This window comes from Chiloscyllium plagiosum, chromosome 13 (assembly GCF_004010195.1).
Source record: "Chiloscyllium plagiosum isolate BGI_BamShark_2017 chromosome 13, ASM401019v2, whole genome shotgun sequence".
Taxonomy (NCBI): Eukaryota; Metazoa; Chordata; class Chondrichthyes; order Orectolobiformes; family Hemiscylliidae; genus Chiloscyllium; species Chiloscyllium plagiosum.
Genome location: NC_057722.1, coordinates 45,025,535 through 45,047,402, shown reverse-complemented (window position 1 = coordinate 45,047,402; position 21,868 = coordinate 45,025,535). Strand labels below are relative to the sequence as shown.

Here is a 21,868-nt window from a genome sequence, read left to right as displayed (position 1 = left end):
GTTTTTACAGGGGGCAGGGTGGGAGGAGGTGTAATCTAGGTAGCTGTGGGAGTCGGTCGGTTTATAGTAAATGTCCGTGTTGAGTCGGTCGCCCGAGATAGAAATGGAGAGGTCTAGGAAGGGGAGGGAGGAGTCTGAGACGGTCCAGGTAAATTTGAGGTCGGGGTGGAAGGTGTTAGTAAAGTGGATGAACTGTTCAACCTCCTCGTGGGAGCCCGAGGTAGCGCCGATACAGTCATCGATGCATGGCTACTCCTTTGGTTTGGAGGAAGTGGGAGGATTGGAAAGAGAAGTTGTTCAGAGTGAGGACCAGTTCAGTCAGTTGAAGGAGGGTGTCAGTGGAAGGGTACTGGTTGGTTCAGTGGGAAAGAAAGAAGCAGAGGGCTTTGAGGCCTTCGTGATGGGGGATGGAGCTTTATAGGGACTGGATGTCCATGGTGAAGATAAGGCGTTGGGGGCTGAGAAATTTGGGCTGCCAGATTTGCTGCTTCTCTTCAGCATTTTCTGTGCTTGTTTCAGATTTCCAGCATCTGCAATATTTTGCCTTTATTCAAATGTGAAAACGAGAAAATGGATGCACTCTGCTGAGCATAAAGTCAATAAGACTCGAAGAAGACATGACTTGGGGTGTGGGGTTTACAGTGGGACAGAGGACAAAAGTCATGCTTTGAAGTTGTGGAGTTCTCTTTTGTTTCCTTTTGAGTTATTTAACCAAAAGTAAACTGCATTTGCTTCAAGATGAAATAGCAGTTACTTGCCTTTTTAATGACAACAAATTTACAAGCAATGAATGCCAGCTGCAGCGTTTGTGGTACCAAGTGGCACATTCTCCCTCCCAGACTCACCCTTTCTGCCATCTTACATTGCTAATGCCCCCTGTGCTGCTGAGCTAGAGGGAGACAACATGAGTAAGAAACTACCAGGAGGCCCAACTCTTCACAAACACTAATCTCTGAACCTCAATTTATTGTTAAGAAAACCAAAATATCAGCTCATAGCTAATTCAGTCACCTTGCATGTCACATTACCCTCTCTGTAACTTCATAAATTCCTCCCCCACCACCCTGCTATGTATTTGTAATAATAGCTTGGGCTAAACAACTGTTTATCTCTTATGTTGTGCATAGCGAATTCCTTGTTTGCAAGATTTCCTGTCTATTTCTTTATCATGTTTCTATGACTATATGAGTGTTAAAACCATACATCCGTTTGAAACTTACAAAGTCATTGACTTGGATTGCCTTATATTGCTTGTTTAAGAACTGTCATTTATTAAAATAGATTCACTCTTCTGTGAACTGAACCTACTTTCAAGTGGAGGTAAGGCATTCAAATTTTACTTTTGTAATGTAATATAAAATTTCTGGAAAGTACAGCTTCTGTCCAAACGAACAGTTTAGGGGAGAGTAATATTCAAATAACTTCTAAAAATGACATGGCTGCAATAAAACATGCCAGATAGAATAAAAGTTTAGTACATTGAGACAGGAAACAAAATTCTTCAGGAAATATATAAATTATAAGTGATGACAATCTGAATTAAAAGCAAATTGAAAACACTGAGCAAACTGTTATTCCTAGTGAAAATAAAAAGTTACCTTAATGATTCTGGCACAACTGGTTATAATAAAGAGCCCAACGTCTCAGGAGCTGTCAATGCTGTTATGCAGGTGGAGAGAAAGCTATTTGAAACATGTTTAAAATAGAATTTGATCTAGTATCGTCTGTGAACTCTAATAATTTGGAGTGCTCCCAAACTGCAATACTAGAAATTTTAGTCGATTGGTTTGGAAGTCACACAGCAGTCGCTTTCCCTCACATCTCCACTACCACTTGTTCCCAAACATAGAGGCATTAAAGTTATCATGACCCTTTAATCATTTTGGCTGGAATGAGATGTCAATACAAATATGACACTGTAACTATTTGCCTTTTCCACCCTGCAGAGCTCAATTCAAATGTAGATGCAACATTTGTCCAACTGAGCTATTGTGGCAAAACTGCCAATTTCTGTTAAAGTTTTGAAAATGGCCATAATATCAAAAACAAAATTAGGTGACTTCTAAAAAGAAAAATATATACAATTCACTGGAGCGAGGGTTAGGCATGTTTGAAATAATCCTTTGTTCTTACAGAGGAGCATCAGGGAAAAAAAATTGAAGATGTAACCTATATTCAGTTTCTAAGGGTTTAAAAAACTGGGAACAATAATAGCAGACCTACTCCATAACCAAAAAAAAGTCACAATTGATGCTGTCACTTGAGAATCATGAGGTTAATCAAACTTCACCTTTCCAGGTTTGTAGTAGTAGTGTATGTACCCTGACACAAGCGAGACAGGTTCAAGTCCCACCTGTTGCAAAGCTGCATTCGACTATCCCTGAACAAGTTAAAGAGGAATATCTTAAGGAGAACACCTTCCACCAACTGAACTTCCTCTATTTTCATCTATTTTCATCTATTCTCTCCACTCAGATTATGATTTCCAGCAAATAACAATTATATATAGTGAAAGTAAAAACTTTTATGAAAATAAAAAAACTTTTTTCAAATTTGTGAAACGCATTATTTTGTAGCAATTGCAGTTTTGTGGATCCATATTTATATTGACTAAATTTTAAATTTTCTCCCATGAGGTACCTTCAGCCTCTTCAATTCCTTTTCTGTGAATGTTCAAACTCAGCGTTTAACTTGTCCTTACAAATCTGCATTGGAGCAGTAAGTTTATTTTCTTGTAGGAATAAAAGTAGGAAGTTTAGCATTGCAAGCCCATTCCATCACACAACAAGATCATGGCTGATCTGTAGCCTAACTCCACATAGCTGCCTTTGGTCTATGTCCCTTAATACCTTTACGGAACAGGAATGCAGGTATTAATATTTAAAATTAACAACTATCATTGCATCCATTGCCATTAAAGATTTTCCAATCACTTTTTGTGTGTAAACGTGCTTCCTAACATCTCTTCTGATGGTCCGACTCTTATTCTCAGACAATGACCCCTAGTCCTAGAAACCCCAAACAATGGAAATAGTTTCTCTTTATCTACTCTGCCTTTTCCAGTTAATGTCTTGAAGATTTTGATCAGATCACCCCTTAACCTTCCAAATTCAAGAGAAAAGGGGCTCAATTTGTATAAAGTCTCCTCGTAACTTGACTCTTGAGATCCAGGTATCATTCTTGTAAGTCTACATTGTACTCCCTACAAAGCTAATATTTCCTTCCTAAGGAGTGGTGCCAAGATCTGCTTACAGTACTCCAAGTAACTGCAGCACAACGTCTGCATCCTTACACTTCTCTAGATGTAAAGGCCAGCATATCATTAGCTTTCTTGATTATTTTTTACACCAGTTTGTGACATTTTAAATATTTGTGCACCTTAACCCTCGAGTCTCTTTGGGCATCCTCTGTATTTAACTTCATGCAATCTAGAACATACTTTGATCTATTCTTTCTTGATCTAAAATGGATAACCTCACACTTGCTTATATTGAACTCCATCTGCCACAGTTTTGCCCATTCACCTATTCTACCAATATCTTTTTGTACTATACTATCATCTTCACTGTCTATAATGCCACCAAGCTTTGTGTCATTAGGAAATTTGAATATCTGACTTTCCATGCTATTATCCAAGTCATGAATAATTAACGTGAATAATTGCAGACCTAATACAGATCATTGTGGGAAACCACTGGCCACATCCTGCCAACTTCAGTACCTATCCATTATCCCTACATTTTGCTGCCTGCCACTCAACCAATTCCCCAGCCATGTCAGTAATTTGCCCTCAGGTCTGTGGACTCTTAGTTAACAGTCTCTTATGTGGGATTTTATCAAATGTCTTTGGAGGTCCATATAAACAACATCCATAGACATTCCCTGTTCACCACCTCAGTCATCTCTTCAAAAAATTCAGTGAGGTTTGTAGGCATGACCTGTCCTGAATCTATGTTGGCTCTCCATGATTGAATATTTTTAAGGTGTTCAGTTACCCCATCCTTGAATAAGGGCCACAATCAATTCCCCACTAGAGATGTTAGACTAATGATGTGTAATTCCCTGGTTTTCTTCTTTCACCTTTTTTAAAAGGTGGAGTGATGTGCAATTTTCTAATTTAGAGGGACAGCTGCTGTATCTAGGGAACTTTGACAGATTATGGTTAGGGAATCTACAATGTGTTCAACTTATATTCTTTAACATCCTTAGATGGAAAGTATGAGATCTTGGGGAATTGCCACTCTTTAATTCCATAAGTGTCTTTATTAAAAATGTTTTACTTATGGTAATTCTATCCGGTCCCTGTGTCTGATCCACTATTAATTTCCTTGGGACTTCCAGCAAGCTATCCTTCTTTTCTACCGTGAATACTGAGGCAAAGTAATTATTTTATAATATCTGTCATTTTCCCATTGTCATTATCAATATCACACTTTAATGGTCTAATGTTGCTCTTGACCACATGCTTTCCATTTATGTAACTATACATTTTTTTCTTATCAATTTAGATCTGGCTGGCAAGTTTCCTCTCATCATCCCTTTTAGTAGCTCTTATAAGCTGCTTTGTGGCCCTTTGTTAGTCTTTGTATTTTCCCATTCAGCAGACTCTGTGCCTGGTTTTGCGTTTCTATTCCTTATCTCTTAGTTGTCCATGGCTGTTTCTCCCTCACAGGGTACAAACTGATTTTGTTTTATGCTAAGTGTTTCTTTAAACGTCCTCCATTGTCATTCAGTTGTTTTGCCCATCAGCAGATTTTCTCAGTTTACTGTGGGCAGTCTCTGTCTCATCTTGTTAAAGTTGCCTTACCTGAATCAAAGACACAAGCAGCTGATTCGTGCTTTATACTTTCGGGCATATCACTATTTGATAAATGTTTGTGTACAATTAGGTTACTAATTAAATCTAGCTCAATACTCATTATTAAACATTTCTTGTCCCCTTCTTGCATTCAGGACATCTCGCTGTAGGAAACTATCCCAGAATACTCCAGAAATTCACTACATTTCTGACTGGTGCTTGTCTGCATCTCCCAATCTCATTTTATATTATCATATCCAGGTAACAACTAAAAAAAGGTACTAAAATCTCCTCAATTTTACTGAGGCATTCTTACTGGAATATTGACATCCATTCAATTTGCAGGTGAAATGGCTACAGTACTGTTATTATATCTCTTCATAAGTTTGCAAGTGATCAATCAATACTTTGGCTGTCCTGAAGAATGTGATTGCTCCACGATTAAAGCTACCTGTGGAAAACAAAGAGGAAAGATACTCACAAAAGTACCTGGGCCTTTACCAGCAAATGTATCGTCACTGTTCTTGGTAAACACACAGATTGCCAAGCTAGAAGACAACAGTTTTACAGGGCAAAAAGCTTTGAAGCAACTTGTGTTGAATGGCAGCCTCCTGACAGAAGTTTCGGAAGGAGCTTTCAAACACCTACACAATCTTAAATCACTAATGGTGGCAAACAGTTTACTGGAGGTATTGCCTCTTGGAGTTCTGGACACATTGGTTAATCTTAAACAACTTTATTTAATTAAGAGTAATCTGGCCAAAGTAGATCCGGATCTATTTGATTATCTTAAAAACCTAGAAGAACTTTATTTATATCGAAATAAATTAGAAGCTCTTCCCAATGGCATTTTTGACAATCTTGGGTGTCTTACTAAATTGCATTTAGGGGGGAACCAAATTAGTGTTCTTCCAGCAAACATATTTGACAAACTAAGAAATCTTCAAATTCTCAGACTATATGAAAATCAACTTAATTACATTCCTTCAGGTCTCTTTGATAAACTATTAAATCTCACTGAACTTTTACTTCAGTTTAATTATATTGGAAATCTTTCTAGTGATACCTTTTCTCAATTGCAGAATCTGAACAAATTAATTATCGCCAAAAATAGAATAGTTGAAGTGCAACCAACAATTTTTCATAACTTGCTCAATCTTCGTCTATTATCAATGTATTCTAATAAATTGGTGCAACTTCCAGACAGCATATTTGGTAAGATGAAGAAATTGGAGAAATTGTATTTACATGATAATCAGCTCATCACTCTTCCAGATAATATATTTTGCAATTTGACTAACTTAAAATTATTGTCCTTGAACCAAAACAAACTTGCCAACCTTTCAATGCATACATTTAATGGCATTAATGACCTTCAAGAGCTTTACCTCCATAACAACCAGCTTACTTTTTTAAGTGACAATGTATTTAGTAACTTTCAGAAACTGAAATGCCTCTCACTCTCTTCTAACAAACTGTACTGTCTTTCTGGAAACATTTTTAACAACCTGAATCAGCTGACCACCATTCTGTTAGATAATAACAGGTTGCAAAATATCCCACAAGGACTGTTTGATTTCTTACCAAATATAGAGAAAGTTCGCTTGTACGATAATATTTGGAACTGTGACTGTTGGATTTTTTATTTGAAAAATTGGATTTTGGAAAACAAAAATAAGGTTGCTAAGCTCAATGAATTAAGATGTAAAACTCCGGTGGATTTCTATAATCAGCTTATTCTAACATTGAGTGAAAGCCAGTTGAGCTGCAATTTTTCACTGACAAATGTTACATCAAAACTGGATGTTTACCTTCAAACAAGCATGACCTCAACAAAACAGCATAGTTCTATGCGCACTGTACAATCAAAATCATTGCAAACAGGAGCTGTGACATTGGCATCCATTCAGAAAGCTACAGATTCTACCAAACCCACCAGGGAAGATAGCTCTATAAAGACAATGAGCTTTACCGCAGCACATGATCTTTCTTCAGCTGTGGTAATTAACAGCAACTCAACAAAAATAACAATATTCCATATTGAGAAAATGAAGAAGATCAAGAATCTGGGATCTGCAAGAATCCCTTGTAAAATAATTTTGCTTTTGTATATTGTTCTGGGTGCTATACAATTATGCTTTATACTTATAACTTTATATGTTGTGTTTGCTGTTAGAAAAATGCTGTTTTATCAGATTAGCACATTCACTGTACCTGTTGTTCTTTTGAGGCTTTCAGAAAGTTTCCCAAATGCCACAGGACAGAATTACTTAGGTGTGAATGAGGCATAACTTATGACAGGTTTGGATGAAGAATTTGTACAATAGGCCTTCACTCATGTATGGCAGATGATGGACACACAAAAGCCCTTTCTTAACAGAACTATTACTACATAATTTGAAAAGCAATACAATTTCATGTTTTAGATGTTGGAAATTGACTTTCTAAATGTTGTTAACATAAAAATGTAGGTGTCTGCAGTTGTTACATTTGTCATTGTAAGTGTAAGTAATTTAAATGAGCAGATATGAGGTAATTATTGCTTTTGTTATTGGTATTTCCAAATATTCTTCTACAGCCATTCATTCGACAAGCATTTTTTTGCCCACTTGCAATGTCCTGAAATGTTTTGTGACATTGATTTTAGAATGACCTATTCTGAGAAATTGGGAAGCATTTTCTATTGGTAGGGAAGAACGATAAAGCTAGACAGGAAGGATGCCTCAGAGCGATCATAGAATGGTTGCAAAATGGAAGGAGGCCATTTATCCAGTTGCGTTGTTCAGGATCTCTTCAAGAGAACTGCAGCTAGTAACATTTCCTGCATTTTGTCATGGCCTGAAAAGTATTTTCCGTTCAGTATTTATCATATTCACTTTGAAAACCGCAAGTGAATCTGTAACGAGTGCATTAAGCAGCTTGCTGTCATGTCACAGATATTTTATGACTTTGAAATTGTGCAGTTTAGTTCTTAGCCTTTCTGCCAGTGAAAAACAGTATTTTTTTACTTCTTCTGTTGAGACCCCTGGATTTTGAATATCCCTATCTAATATCCTCTCAACCGTTTGTCACCAACCCTCACCAACTTTTCCAATTTACCTAATCAACTGCAGATCCTATCACTGGATCCAAACTCATTGTTCTTTTCTCAGAGACCAGTTACAGATTTAGATAAGGAGAAAATTTAAAAAGGCACTTCAACTATTGGTGGTCAATTAATATAGTTAGGATTTGTAATATTTCTTATGGTGCTGTCCTATTACAAAGGGTGAAAATTTGTATGCTGCTATCAGTCAACAAGTACAGAAAGAGAGAAAGCCTTGTCATTTCATGGTTACAGGATATCTCATAGATTCATACAGCATAGAAAAGGTCCTTTGGCCCATTGAGTCTGCGCTGACATGACTATCACTAAATGTGTGCTAACCACAATTTCCTGCATTTGTCCCATATCCCTGAATGTTATGATATTTGAAGTGCTCATCCAAATATATTTTTTTTAAAGGTTGTAAGGTTTCTGGCAGATTTTGGAAAGGGCTGTTATCATGGGTGACTTCAACTTTCAGAATTAGAATCCCTAATATTGATTGGAATCTCCTTAATGCAAATAGTTTGGACTGAGCAGATTTTGTCAAATGTGACCAGGAAGGATTCCTGACTCAATATGTAGATAGGCTGACGAGAGGGGAGGCCATCTTGGATTTGGTGCTTGGCTATGAACCAGGTCAGGTGTCAAATCATTCAGTGGGAGAGCATTTTGTTGATAGTGATCAGGATTTCTTCAACTTTGCTCCTATCCCTCTCCATGACTATAGTAGATGGTATGGGAAAGTATTTAATTGGGGGATGTGCAATTACAGAGCCATCAGGCAGGAGGTGTGGAGCATAACTTGGGAACAGATGTTCTCAGGGAAATGCATGACAGAAATGTGGAGGTTGTTTAGGGACGACTTGCTGTGAGTGCTGGATAGGTTTGTCCCACTGAGGCAAGGAAGGGAGAGTAGGATGAAGGAACCTTGGATGACAAGAGATGTGGAACATCTAATTAAGAGGAAGAAGGAAGCTTACTTAAGGAAGTCAGGATCACAGAGGGATCCAGAGGGTAACACGGTAGCCAGAAGGAACTGAATAATGGACTTAGGAGAGCAAGAAGGGGGCATGAAAAAGCCTTGGCAGGTATGATTAAAGAAAACGCAAGGCATTCAACACTTTGTAAAGAGCAAGAGGATGGCCAGAGTGAAGGTAGGGCTGATCAGGGATAGTGGAGTGAAGTTGTGCCTGGAGTCGGAGGAGGTAGGGGAGGTCCTTAATGAATACATTGCTTCAGTATCCACTAGTGAGAGAGACTTTGTCGTTTGTGAGGACAGCATGAACAGGCTATAATGCTCAAACAAGTTGATGTTAAGAAGAAGGATGTGCTAGAAATTTTTAAAAACATGAGGATAGATAAGTTCTCTGGGCCAGACAGGATATACCCAAGGTTACTACAGGAAGTGAGGGCAGAGATTGCTGCACCCTTGGCGATGATCTTTGTGTCCTCACTGTCCATTACAGTAGTACCAGATGATTGGAGGGTGGCAAATGTTGTTTCCTTGTTCAAGAAAGAGAATAGGGATAATCCTGGGAATTATAGACCAGTCAGCCTTACGTCGGTGTTGGGCAAAATATTGGAGAGGATTCTGAGAGACAGGATTTATGATTATTTGGAAGAGCATTGCTTGAATAGGGATAGTCAACATGGCTTTATGAGGGGCAGGTCATGCCTCACAAGCCTTACTGAATTCATTGAGGATGTGACAAAATGCACTGATGAAGGTAGAGCAGTGGATGTGTTGTATATCAATTTTAGTAAGCTGTTTAATAAGGTTCCCCATGGTAGGCTCATTTAGGGAGTAAGAAGGCATGGGATACAGGGAAATCTGACTGTCTGGATACAGAATTAGAAGACAGAAGGTGGTAGTAGATGGAAAGTATTCAGCCTGGAGCTCAGTGACCTGTGGTGTTTAGGGACCTCTGCTCTTTGTGATTTTTATAAATGATCTGGATGAGCAAGTAGAAGGGTGGATTAGTAAGTTTGCTGATGACACGAAGGTTGATGGAGTTGGAGGGCTGTTGTAAGTTGCAACGGGGCATTGACAGGATACAGAGATGGGCTGAGAAGTGGCAGATGGAGTTCAACCTGAAAAAGTGGGAAGTGATTCATTTTGGAAGATCGAATTTGAATGCAGATTACAAGGTTAAAGGCAGGATTCTTGGCAGTGTGGAAGAACAGAGGGATCTTAGGGCCTATGTCCATAGATTCCTCAAAGTTGCCACCCAAGTTGATAGGGTTGTTAAAAAAGCGTATGGTGTGTTGGCTTTCATTAGCAGGGCGTTTGAGTTTAAGAGCTGTGAGGTTATGCTGCAACCCTATAAAAGCTCTGGTTAGACCACACTTGGAATACTGTGTTCAGTTCTGGTTGCCTCATTATAGGAAGGATGCTGAAGCTTTAGAGAGGGTGCAGAGGAGATTTACCAGGATTCTGCCTGGACTGGAGGGCATGGTTTATGAAAAAAGGTTGAGGGAGCTAGAGCTTTTCCCATTGGAGTGAAGAAGGATAAGAGGTGACTTGATAGAGATGTACAAGATGATGAGAGGCATAGATAGAGTGGATAGCCAGAGATTTTTCCCAGGGCAGAAATGGCTATCCTGAAGAGGCATAATTTTACGGGGATTGGAGGAAGGTTTATGGGAGATGTCAGAGGTAGGTCCTTTACACAAGAGTGGTGGGTGCGTGGAATGTACTGCCAGTGGTGGTAATAGAGTCAGACACATTAGGGACATTTAAGCGACTCTTGGATAGGCACATGGAAGATAGTACAATGAAGGACATGGAGGTTAGTTTGATCTTAGAGTAGGATAAAAGCATCGAGGGCCAAAGGGACCTGTACTATAATGTTCTATGTTATATGTTCCACTGCCTTCCCAGTCACTGCATTCCCACCATTTGCTGAGTGAAAAACCTTTTGCCCCAAATTTACTGCCCCTTATCTCAAAATTATGCTGTCTTTTGATTGACCCAAAAGCTCAGTGTAATAAAATTCTTTTGAAATGCTGTCACTGTTGTACTGTAAAGAATACAGTGGCCAATTTGCACAAAGAGAGCACTCAGACTCAGAAAAATGATACTGACCAAATAATCTCTTTGTATAATATTGCATTAACTATGCTCAACAACATTTGGAAATCAACAAATAATATTAACTTGTACTGGATTTATTCAACTGACTTAAATCATGTAGCTTTCATCCTCTATAACATTGAGCAATTACACATCAAGAATATTGTCTGAACACAATGTAACTTCAATTCAGCCAAATGTTATTTCTCTAAAAGTAATGTGTCCACTGTTTAGCATCCAGTGCTTCCTCTGGTGGCAGCATACAACAAAAGTGTTTTATGACTTGACCAAGTGCTTCCTGCTCCAAAGGCTGGACTTTGTGAAATGCTGGCTGCTACAAGTCCATGACAACCTCTTGGGATTAACTCAAGATCTATAAGCTGTGCAAAAGCTTTCCATCTGCTGATTCTGAAGTACATTTAATTAAAAAAAGGTCCACACCACTGAAACCAGTCAGGTCATTATATTGTGTCAACCAGTTTATTTTAGAAAGGATAATTTTTGTAATCTGAAGTAAGTGTTTAATTTGAAACCAATTGAACTAAATGTCACCCTAAATGAAACTTTTGAATAAAATGTGTAATCTTCTCTTTGATAGTAATGTAAAAATGAAATAATGTGGATGCTGGAGGTCTGAAATGGAGACAAAATGTTGAAAAAAAGTTCAACAGTTCTAGCAACAGTGGAAAGAAAAATATGGTTAATGTTTTGAGATCAATATGATTCTTGAAATAGTGCTTTTTTGTTTCTTTGAATAGGTGCTATTCTTTCCTCAGAATGTGTGCTAACTGGAAAATTCCAGTCATCGCTTACATTTATATTATAGGAGTATGACATTGCTATAATAATTTCCTAATCAGGACAGAAATAGCACTGAACTGGTGATGTATCAGTAAAATGCAGTTGACTTTTTGTCACAACTTCATGCTTTGGCAAAACTCTCTGAGGCAGGAAAGGGAATGCCTTTGAAATGATCCAATGGATTTTTGTCAACATTGTCATTCTCCATATCTGCACAGAGGACATGTATTAAGTGACAGTCTGTAATTAAAACACTGTCAAAATGTATTTAAAATTCTGTTGTCAATTTTTACGATATCTGTTCGATTTTATTGCTTTTCAACGTATCAAAGTAGTCAATTCTTAACTGAAATGGGAGTAGCAGAGGTTAAGGACCTGATCACATCAGCAACAGAGTTGCAATTTAAAAAGCAGACATAAAATGGTAAAAAACCAAAAAGCCTCTAAGGAGTCATTTACTTGGGAGGCATGCTTCTGTTCCAGGTGTATTGACATTTGCCTGTCTCCTGCCTACATTGTGTGCAAGCTTTTTGTTTAAGTAATTCAAAATTAAACCCATTGGCTGCTCTTTCACATCACTAGCCATGTTTCAAATATTTTTAGAATAGTTGTATTGGTTAAAAATTACAAATTTTCTGGTTTGTTAAATGCTGTCAACTTCTAAAGACTTCATAATTGGTGGATTCCTCACAGGTAGCAATGGAACAAACTCCAACTGGTTGTATGTGTAATTTACAATTCTAGTCAATCTGTATTGTTGTTATTTGTAAATGCTACTTCAAGTATACGGTTTTAAAAAATACTTCCAGTAGCTGCTGCAGCAACTTGCTACGTGCACCAAAAGCTTGATTATCTGATATGATTGTTCTGCAATGTATAACATTCCACATTGTAACAGTAATATAATCTCTTGTGAATATTGTTCATGCACAGCTAGAAAAATAAAACCAATGCTTTCAAATGTAAAAGGTGTTTTTCTTTGACTTCTCAACTGATATACATTAATAAAGCCTTTATTTATAGTTAACATCATCTTTTGGAAGCAGGTGCCAGTTAACTTGTCTCTGCCTGAAGCTGTCACACTCTGTGACACTGAAGGTGATGATCTCCCTGCTCAATTTCTCATCTTCCTCCAAGGAAGACTGCTGCTGCTCTCCCGTCTCTTCAGCCTCCATCACAGCCTCTCCTTGCCTAGTTTAATTGTGTAGAGCACAGCATGCTCATTTATATGGAACATTCTGTCCACAGTGAACCACAAGGTCCTCCTGAACATGCCAATCATCACAGCCTCACTTTTCGTGGCTCCATTATCTACTTCATGATAGTCCCGGTTGAAGGATGGCCGCATTGCATCTATACTCAGTCAGGAAGTTGTGCAACAAATTCATCAGTCATGGTTGCAGAAAGTAGACCTTGTTTCATCCTTATAAGGAGTCCAACCTTTGAAATGAAGCAGGAGCATGAGAGTTTGTAAGGGCATAGACATCAAGGCAGTTGCGAGGGTCCTTGGCACAGATCTCCATGATGTTGGAATGGGATCCTTTTCTATTGAGGAGGTCAGTTACATTATGATAAGGTGCTCATAGTATGACATGAGTGCAGTCTAGCAGATCTTTCAATCTGTACAATTGCCTCTTGAAAAGCCTCATGTTGCTCATGCATAGAACACCTGCGTAGACTGAAATAAAGCACTTACTCTGCCTACTCAAGGGTGCTCACAACAATCCTCCAATTCCCCTATGCATTTATGATTTGCATGAGTATGGAAGGCACTGCAGCTCATGCTTGGCAGAGTGAGTCACAAGCTCACGTAATCAAAGGGTCTCCTGCAACCTCCATATTTATTTCTTGCTTGTCGACCCCATCAGCACTGATGAAATTCTATTTGAACCTTTTAAGCACCTTAGCCCTGCTCTGCATTTCAAGGTCCATGAGATTTTTATGGCTTGCTGGGAACATTGCAGAAATTCCCATTGGATCTTTATGTTGCCATTATACCTTGTATAATGAAAGGGGCAAAAGTTAAACAACTTCAACAATTATAGAACCAACCTCCTTTCTGTCAGAGAATCATACAGAATGGAAATGCACCCTTGGGTCCAACCAGTCCATGCCGAACATAATCTTAAACCAGACTAGTCCCACTTACCTTCATTTGCCCATATTCCTCTAAGCCTTTCCTATTTATGAACACTGTTGCTGAACTAATGGAGGCCTTTTCAATGTCAGGCATCTTCAGGCTCATTCATTTTTCACTGTGGTCTGCACTTTTCTGGTGTATAGATAATCAGACCTGCTGTTTTACAAGTTTTTCTCAGGTGGCACAACACTGGATGAAAAATCAGGTTAAAGAGAACTGAGGTTCTGCATCAGCCTGTACCTCAAAACAAATATATACTACCAAACATTGCCATTAGGAAACTGAGCTGGAAGTGATGAGGCAAGTTATCTATTTATGGAGCATCATCTCATTTAATGCTCCATACACAAGGAAATGGTCACGAGACTTTCTAAAGCAAGCAGCACATTCAGCAGACTCTACAAGTGAATATGAAGCAAACACAGCCTCACTGCACCAACCAAACTCCAAGTGTACAAAGCTGTATTCTTGCCACACTCTAAGAAGGTGCCGAGTTGTTGATTATGTCCTGCTGTGATATATGCCATCTCAAGCACTTCCATCAGCACTGGTTCCTCTGGCACTCAGTCTAATCACAATACCTCAGCACTGTCATTACAACCCTTGACTGTGCTGATTCTGCCAGCTGTAACCCACAGGAATAAGTTTTCAAAACAGGGTTATTAATAATCTATTAGAATTATAATATAAATTCCCATGAGACCCTTAGGGTATAAAACTTCATCCTGTCAACTTGTCAGCAAACTAGTTAGACCAATCTTATACAAAACTCATTTCTTGACTATAGCTTCTTTGTTTCTTGTTTTTTGTTTTGTCAATTTTTCTATTTTTGTTGGTGTTTTCCTTTTTTAATATTTCTGCTTTGTCTTTTAACTCTTAATTCATCAGTTATCCTTTTTCTTGTTTTCATTTGATTTCTTCCTTTTGCTTCTCAAACTTTGAGTGAGTATATTAATGATTACATGATCTTTGCTTCTGGTTCCTTACAGAATGGTATCCAACTGGAGATAAACAATAAGGACTTCAGGAGCTACAAGTGGGGTGACACAAACAGATAAGAGACAGTCTGGTCACCAGTTTAATGATAAACATTATCAAGCTAGTTCTGTGGGCTGCAGCTAGCAGAGACAGCATAGGCAAGGCGTTAATGTTTGTGCTGCGGTCTTTGGGTGTTCTCATTCTAAGTTTTCATAAATTTAACACAAATGTTTAAAATGTCAAATGGAATCAATTGACTGAGGAAGGGTTTAATATCTTAATTATGGGTTTTAACAGAAAACTGTCCAGTAAATATGATATATTACAGAGAAGTATGGACAAAATGAGCTACAGAGGATCTTATTCTTCAAAAGAACAAAAATAAAAATACAATACAGAAAGAGATTCTTTTGCTCATCGTGTCCACATCAGTCATCAAGCATCTACCCATTATAATCCCACTTTCCAGCACTTGGCCCATAGCCTTGAATGCAGTGGAATTTTAAGTCCTTATCTGAATACTTCTGAAATACCTCTACCTCCCTTTTAGGTAGTCACCTGCAAACATGCAACATCCTTTGGGTGAAAAAAATGTTTTCTCAACTCCTCTCTAAACTTCTAGTTTCTTTCCTTAAAGTTGAGACCCCTTGTTCCCCTGTATTACCTGGGGTCCTACCCTTCAAAGTGCATGCCCTTGCATTGTCAGTGCTCCCAAAATGCTTCACCTCACACTTCTCAAGATTAAATTCCATTTTGCCAATGTTTAGTCAATCTAGCTAGCCCATCTATATCACCCTGTGGTCTATGACTTTTCTCCTTGCTATTTATCATGCCACCAACTTTCTTGTAATCTGCCAAACTGCTGTTCATACCTCCTCCATTCATGTCTAGGTCATTAGTCTACACAAAAAGAACAGCATAGGATCCAGCACCAAATCCCATGGTATTGGACACAGGCTTCCCATCACAAAAACACCCCTCAAGCATTAATTTCTGCTTCCTGTCAGCAAGTCAATTTTTAATCCAATTTGGCAAATTGTCCTGGATCCTAAGGATGCTTAGATTCTTAACAAAAAGCTGTGTGGATGCTGGAAATCTGAACTGAAAATCTCTAACTCTGTTCTTCAGGACAGAAGGGTCACTGGACCAGAACGATTAACTCTGCTATCTCTCCACAGTTGCTGTTATACCTGCTGAATTTCTCCAGAAATTTCAGTTTCCATTTCTCTTAGAGTCTTATCCAGTCAGCCATGTGAGGCCTTGTCAAAATGCCTTACTGGAGTCTATGTTGACTACATCACCTGGAAGACCCTCAAACACATACAATCACCTCCTCAAAATTTTTGATCAAAATTAAATCATGTTTCCTTTAACAGAATGGCATCTTACAATATTTCATGACATATTCATTATGTTTTTGTAACAACATCAAGTAATACATTTTAAGTTAATAATATTTGTTTACTCGCAACTCCTGATAAGCCACTGGTGGCCAATGGTGAGTCAGTTGGGAAAACTTGGTGAAATTGGAAAAATTAGAATTGCAATATCAAGAAAGAAAGGTTGACTTTCCACTCAAGGTTTTACCAGTACAGTGAGAATCCTGCTAGTGAACAATGACAGGTCTACTTGCATGTATTAACATCTCATTATTCTCTAATTTGGCCTCATTTACATTCAGTTTGCTATTTTCCCAGGAAGAGGGAGAAACTAGATGCTGACAATTACTGGCATGAAAATCTGACAGCTCCTCTGAAGCTCCATCTTGGCAAACATTCATCCAATGACTCAGGGGACGCGAAATGGGCAGTGAATACATGCAGCTTTCATCCAAGGAGGTTGGTATCACACAAGCCTTACTACATCTTTGTGGCACATCTCTAACTCACTTAGAACTCAGTTTGTCCAATATTGCACAGTGGTACACATTGACATCTTTCATTGCAATGCTGCTGCCAGGCCACATTACATACAGGGAGGTACCCATCTCATGCAAAGGAGCTGGGTGCATCACAAGGCTTCACTGCTTTCTCAGTGCTCAGTTATTTCATGCCAATTAGTGTGCTCATGGCATCCCTGCCTTGCCTGGAATCTTTGCACAGAGCTGCATTGTTCAGAACCTACAGCATTGCAATACTTCTGTCTGACTTTGCCTTTTGCATAGACAGATATTAATGGGGCACCATTAATAGTCACCACCTCCCGGCTTCTATGGTGTTGTAACTAAACATCTAGAGCTTGTGAAATAAATTGGGGAAGACTTAAGTGAAAGAAATGGATAAGAACATGTGAAAACTCAGAACTGATGATTTCAACAGACACTCCAAAAAAGAAAGCTTTGGGGGATAGGGAGGTGGGATAGGAATGCAGGAATGAGTTCACCTAGATTGGCAAATGTATCAAGGCTGTTCAAATTCACGCTCTTCATCTCATTTCCCCGTGATCAGGTTGAATGTAGGAGGTTCCAGCTAACTGAAGGGTTTGGTAGACTGCTCACACATCACATTGAGTGCACTATATCATTTAGTGGCTGACTCCATCAATGGAAAAGGACTCCATTCAGGTCAATATGCACGTCATCTGTTGTCAACTATACACCATCTCAGAGGGCTGTACCACATAACCTAGAAGCTGCTGTGAAGCTTCCATCCTTGATCACTCTCAAGTTCCTGCTTCATTTCAAAGGCTGAATGCCTTACAAAGAGGGCCACTGAGAGATGAGCCTGCATTGATAAATGTATTACTACTTTGCGTCATCAGGTGACGTGATAGCGAGGTTGATGGTTTGTTGCTGTCCACTCATGTGGAGGGAGGTGGAAGGGAATAACATCCATGGATCGTGCAGGGAAATGGTAGTGTTGGTGGAAACACTGATGTCACAGAATCCTTACAATGTAGTAGAAGGTCATTTGAACCATCAAATCAACACCGTCCCTCTGAAGAGCATCACACACCATCCCTGTAACACAACATTTCCCATAGCTAATCCACCTAGCCTGCACATCCCTGAACACTATAGGCAATTTAGCATGTCGAATCCACCTAACCTGCAATCTTTGGACTGTGGGAGGAAACTAGAGCACCTGGGGGGGAACCCACGCTAACACGGAGAATATGCAAACTCCATACGGACTGTCGCCTGAGGCTGGAATTGAACCTGGGGCCTTGGCACTGTGAGGCAGCGGTGCTAACCACTGAGGAACTTTGTGCCCTCATGGCTTAGAGAAACAAACAGCAGGTTGATGCTGCTACCAGACCAGTAATCCCATATCCATGTCGGGAATTAGCCCATTTGGTTGTTTGGGAGAGGAGACAGTGAGCTGAATAGAAATGGGTTGAGATGAGCTCATAATGAAATGTAAATGTGCAGAAATAAGGTGATAGCTGCTTATTAGTGAGATTCAGAATTAAGCGTTCTATTGGAACATTTTTTTTCCTGACATTGACATTCTGGTATTTTTAGTCCCAGATTTCTCACAGTTGGACATATTGCTGAAAATTCTGCCCATTATTATGGGGGGAACTACATGGTAGTCTGTGTCCTTTAAGATCCAGAACTGTTGTCTTCCCAATTCCAGAAGGTATCATAATATTGGCCGGTGCTTAGTGCACTCCTCCACATTGGTTCTGAGAGAGTTAATCACCTTAAATAACAGGAACCTCAGCATTATTGGCAGTCACAGAAGAATTTAGTTAGAATCGGGCATTACCCAGACAGCATCAAGCTTTCTATCAAAAAAAACGACCCGAGCAATGCAGAAATCCCACCCCTAGAAGCTGACAGCCAATCAGACTAGAAGCTCTTCAATAGTCCCAGCGATATCTGGAACAGAAGCACTGCTGATATTGGTCCTCATGAGGAATCTTCACTTAATACTTGGAAACATGATGTGAAGGACAGTACTTGTCACTGGCCAACCAGGTGTTTTCCTATCTTCCTGGTAGTGAAATTTGAATAAAGATTGGTGCACTTTGTGTCTCTCACTGTGTCTCACACCTGCATGCACACACCATGGGTGCTGGGGAAAAAAAAAGCACTACCGCACTTAGGTGGTAGTGTGGGGGTTAAAAAAGGAGAAAAAAAGGAAAAAAAAGAAAAAAAAATACTTGGAAACATGAACGTATTATTGGATGGATGGATGGATGGATGGATGGATGGATGGATGGATGGACGTATTATTGGATGGATGGATGGACGTATTATTGGATGGATGGATGTGGACGTATTATTGGATGGATGGATGGATGGATGGATGGATGGATGGATGGATGGATGGATGGATGGATGGACGGATGTATTATTGGATGGATTTATGGATGGATGGACATATTATTGGATGGATGGATGGATGGACGGATGGATGGATGGATGGACCTTCAACTGCACAGAGTAAGTAGGGTAAATGTTTCATCAGAGGAAAAGGTTTGTGTGGGGTGTGGTTCTGATCATTTCTGTAGGGGAAAGGGTCGTCCTGATCTTTAAACATGATTTTGCAGCGAGATATGCAAAATTCCTGGAGGGATTGAAACAATTCAGCACCAAATTTCTAAGACTCAGAATGAATCATGATCATGAGCTCTTTACAGGAGAGCTGTTAAAACATTTGGAATCATTCACCAGCAACAGCCAACAGGCTGCATTTTACAGTTTATACCTGTCAGAGTGAGGGGAAGCAACCAGGGCATTAAGAAACTACAAACTAAAACAATACTCTGTCAGTGGCTATTTAACTCAGCCAAGGCATTTGTATTCAACAGTTAGGTCTCCCGATCAATTGGACCCTGGCATTATGCCAACACATCACTGCCTTTTGACCATCTCTTTTTGAGACACAGAGGTGTAAAGTATCAGTAAAGGTGCTGAAATACATGGAACCAAGCAGCGAAGCCATCCAATCCCATCTTGAGAGCAGGGAGAGAAAGGAAAACAACTTTTAACAGCAAAAAATGAAGGTGTTTAGATTAGATTGTGATATCTTTAGTTGCCGATGAGTTTATCTAGCTAAGGGGTGTGGCAGCATGTATTGCAGATGAAGTAAACAACTTCACCATGAGTTTTTGGGCAAAGGATAACATACTCCATGTCTTTCTCAAAACCGTGGATGGTATTTGTAACAATGGTCTTTGAATCTTTTTCGTCAGGACATTACTCAGTAACAAGGCAAGTCTTGTTGTAGAATATTAAAATGTACTAATGGTTGTTTTAAGTCTCTTAATTGTTAATTGGGGTTAGTGGTTTAGAGAAAATAAGTTTCTCAAATATAATCATAAATCAATTGCCACTTGTTTTGTTTTCAAAGTTTGCTATCACCAAGAATATAACACCTTGACAACTGAATTAAAATTTCTAAATAAGTCAGGTTTTTCAACTGTGTTAATAAGCTGACAGAGTACTGCCTTTAGTGATCAGTCACTTTTAACAACATTTTCCAGATAAATAAGATTATTTCTTCAAAGAAAACTGTCTTGATTATGAACTTGGATGCTGCTGGAATGAAGTTTGTTCGAGCGGATGTGTAATTTCAGTGATATATTTCAAATAATTGGAATGTTCAGTTACCATAGTCCACCTGAACCTTCATCCTGTATCCAATAATTAACTAAATTCTAACTTTTAGCTCCAAGTTTTAGTTACATCTTGAATTTGTGTTGGAATCTGTGAACTTAAATAAATACCACCCAAAGAGGTGTTAGTATTTACTGCATTATTTAGGATAGAACATGAGAAAAATATAGAAAGAGCTGTGGTATTTCACATTCATTTGAAAAACAGAATTAGGATGGAAGCCATTTATGAGAAACTCTTGGAATGTCTATGTATATAGATTTTCTCTCTGAAACACATCTGTATCTTTGTGGAAAGAAATGATTATTAGATATAAGCTTGCTGATTTGCATTTTTCATCTCACCCACATATTCTCTTTACTTATCGTGACAAAGTCTTTTATATTCTTAAAGGCCACGATTGATAGCATTTTGAAGCCTTCTGTTTTCTATACAAAGGATCTCCAGCTTGTTAAATTTTTCCTTTCAGTTCGTGTCTCTATAACTTTGTCTGGACTTCACTAGCAGTTCTCACTTGCCTCTGTCACTGCCCATCATCCCCAGTGGTTGCTCTGGCTGTGTCTGAAGTGATGCAGACTTGGTCATCTGCAATACATGTTTAACTTTCTCCAATTGGCAATATTTCCTGTAATTAAATGAGAATCGTTCTGGCATTTCCAAATGCCTCAAAGTGCTGAAGGGCATACACCTGCTCCTGCTTCTCATGACTACAGCAGTACAGCACAAGGTCATCACCAGTTAAATTGACCCTAGACAAATAAAAAAAAAACAGTCAGCAGCTCTGAAAGGGGAAAAACCTTCTGATTGCTAATGGTGCAGAACGTGGTTGAGGAAGACTTCAAAAGTCTAAGCAGGAAATAGATCAGAAAAGGCAGAACATTGCAGGCAGGAGGCTTGGGTTTTCTCTGAAGCAGTGCTAGAATTCTTGATGTTAGAGCTGGATAGGAGAAGAGGTGTCTTCCATCTACATAGGACATCCTCTAGTGAGGCACCGTCCCTGCCAATTCCAGAATGACCTACCAGGGCCTTGGACTTGGATGGGATGCAGATAGAGGTTTAGAGACCTGGCATCTGTGGTCAAAGACAGAGACTGCCACATATGTCCAAATGTACCACTAGTACCTCACACTGTCTAATTTACCACCTCCTACCCAGCCCTTCACGATTTATCAACATTCTTAATTCGGTTTGACTCAGACTTCACATTCAAACCATTTCTGCAACTATGTAAATTTAATGCAGCTGCAAACCTTACACACAGATTTTATTGCTTGCAAATCTTCAAAGCTACATAATGCGCTACTCTGTGTAAGAGACCTGGCTTTCAGCTGAAGACACTTCTGGGTAATACCCTCTACTCTAGCGCAACATGAAGTTTGAGCTGGTGCTAATTCCTCAGAGATCCTATGTTCTCATATGCCCAT

The 21,868-nt window shown here is 39.1% G+C and overlaps 2 protein-coding genes across 2 annotated transcripts in view; both read left to right on the top strand.

Annotated features, from left to right (window-relative positions):
- Positions 1-1,208: 1,208 nt before the first annotated feature.
- LOC122555959 (leucine-rich repeat-containing protein 15-like) lies at positions 1,209-7,996 on the top strand. The gene is made up of 3 exons (XM_043702268.1): positions 1,209-1,320; positions 4,954-5,059; positions 5,144-7,996. Exon 3 carries the CDS (start codon positions 5,149-5,151, stop codon positions 7,087-7,089), a length of 1,941 nt encoding a protein of 646 aa, XP_043558203.1. The 5' UTR covers positions 1,209-1,320; positions 4,954-5,059; positions 5,144-5,148; the 3' UTR covers positions 7,090-7,996.
- Positions 7,997-19,927: 11,931 nt separating this feature from the next.
- Positions 19,928-21,868, top strand: part of LOC122555957 (carboxypeptidase N subunit 2) — a 28,105-nt gene continuing 26,164 nt past the window's right edge. The window contains exon 1 of the mRNA XM_043702263.1: positions 19,928-20,039. Within this exon, the coding sequence (XP_043558198.1) occupies positions 19,960-20,039 (80 nt within the window). The 5' untranslated portion in view covers positions 19,928-19,959. The remainder of the gene's footprint in view (positions 20,040-21,868) is intronic.

What these genes read in the sequence shown, in the direction of transcription:
- LOC122555959 (XM_043702268.1), top strand. Translation starts at nt 5,149, where the DNA reads ATGGCTACAGTACTGTTATTATATCTCTTCATAAGTTTGCAAGTGATC.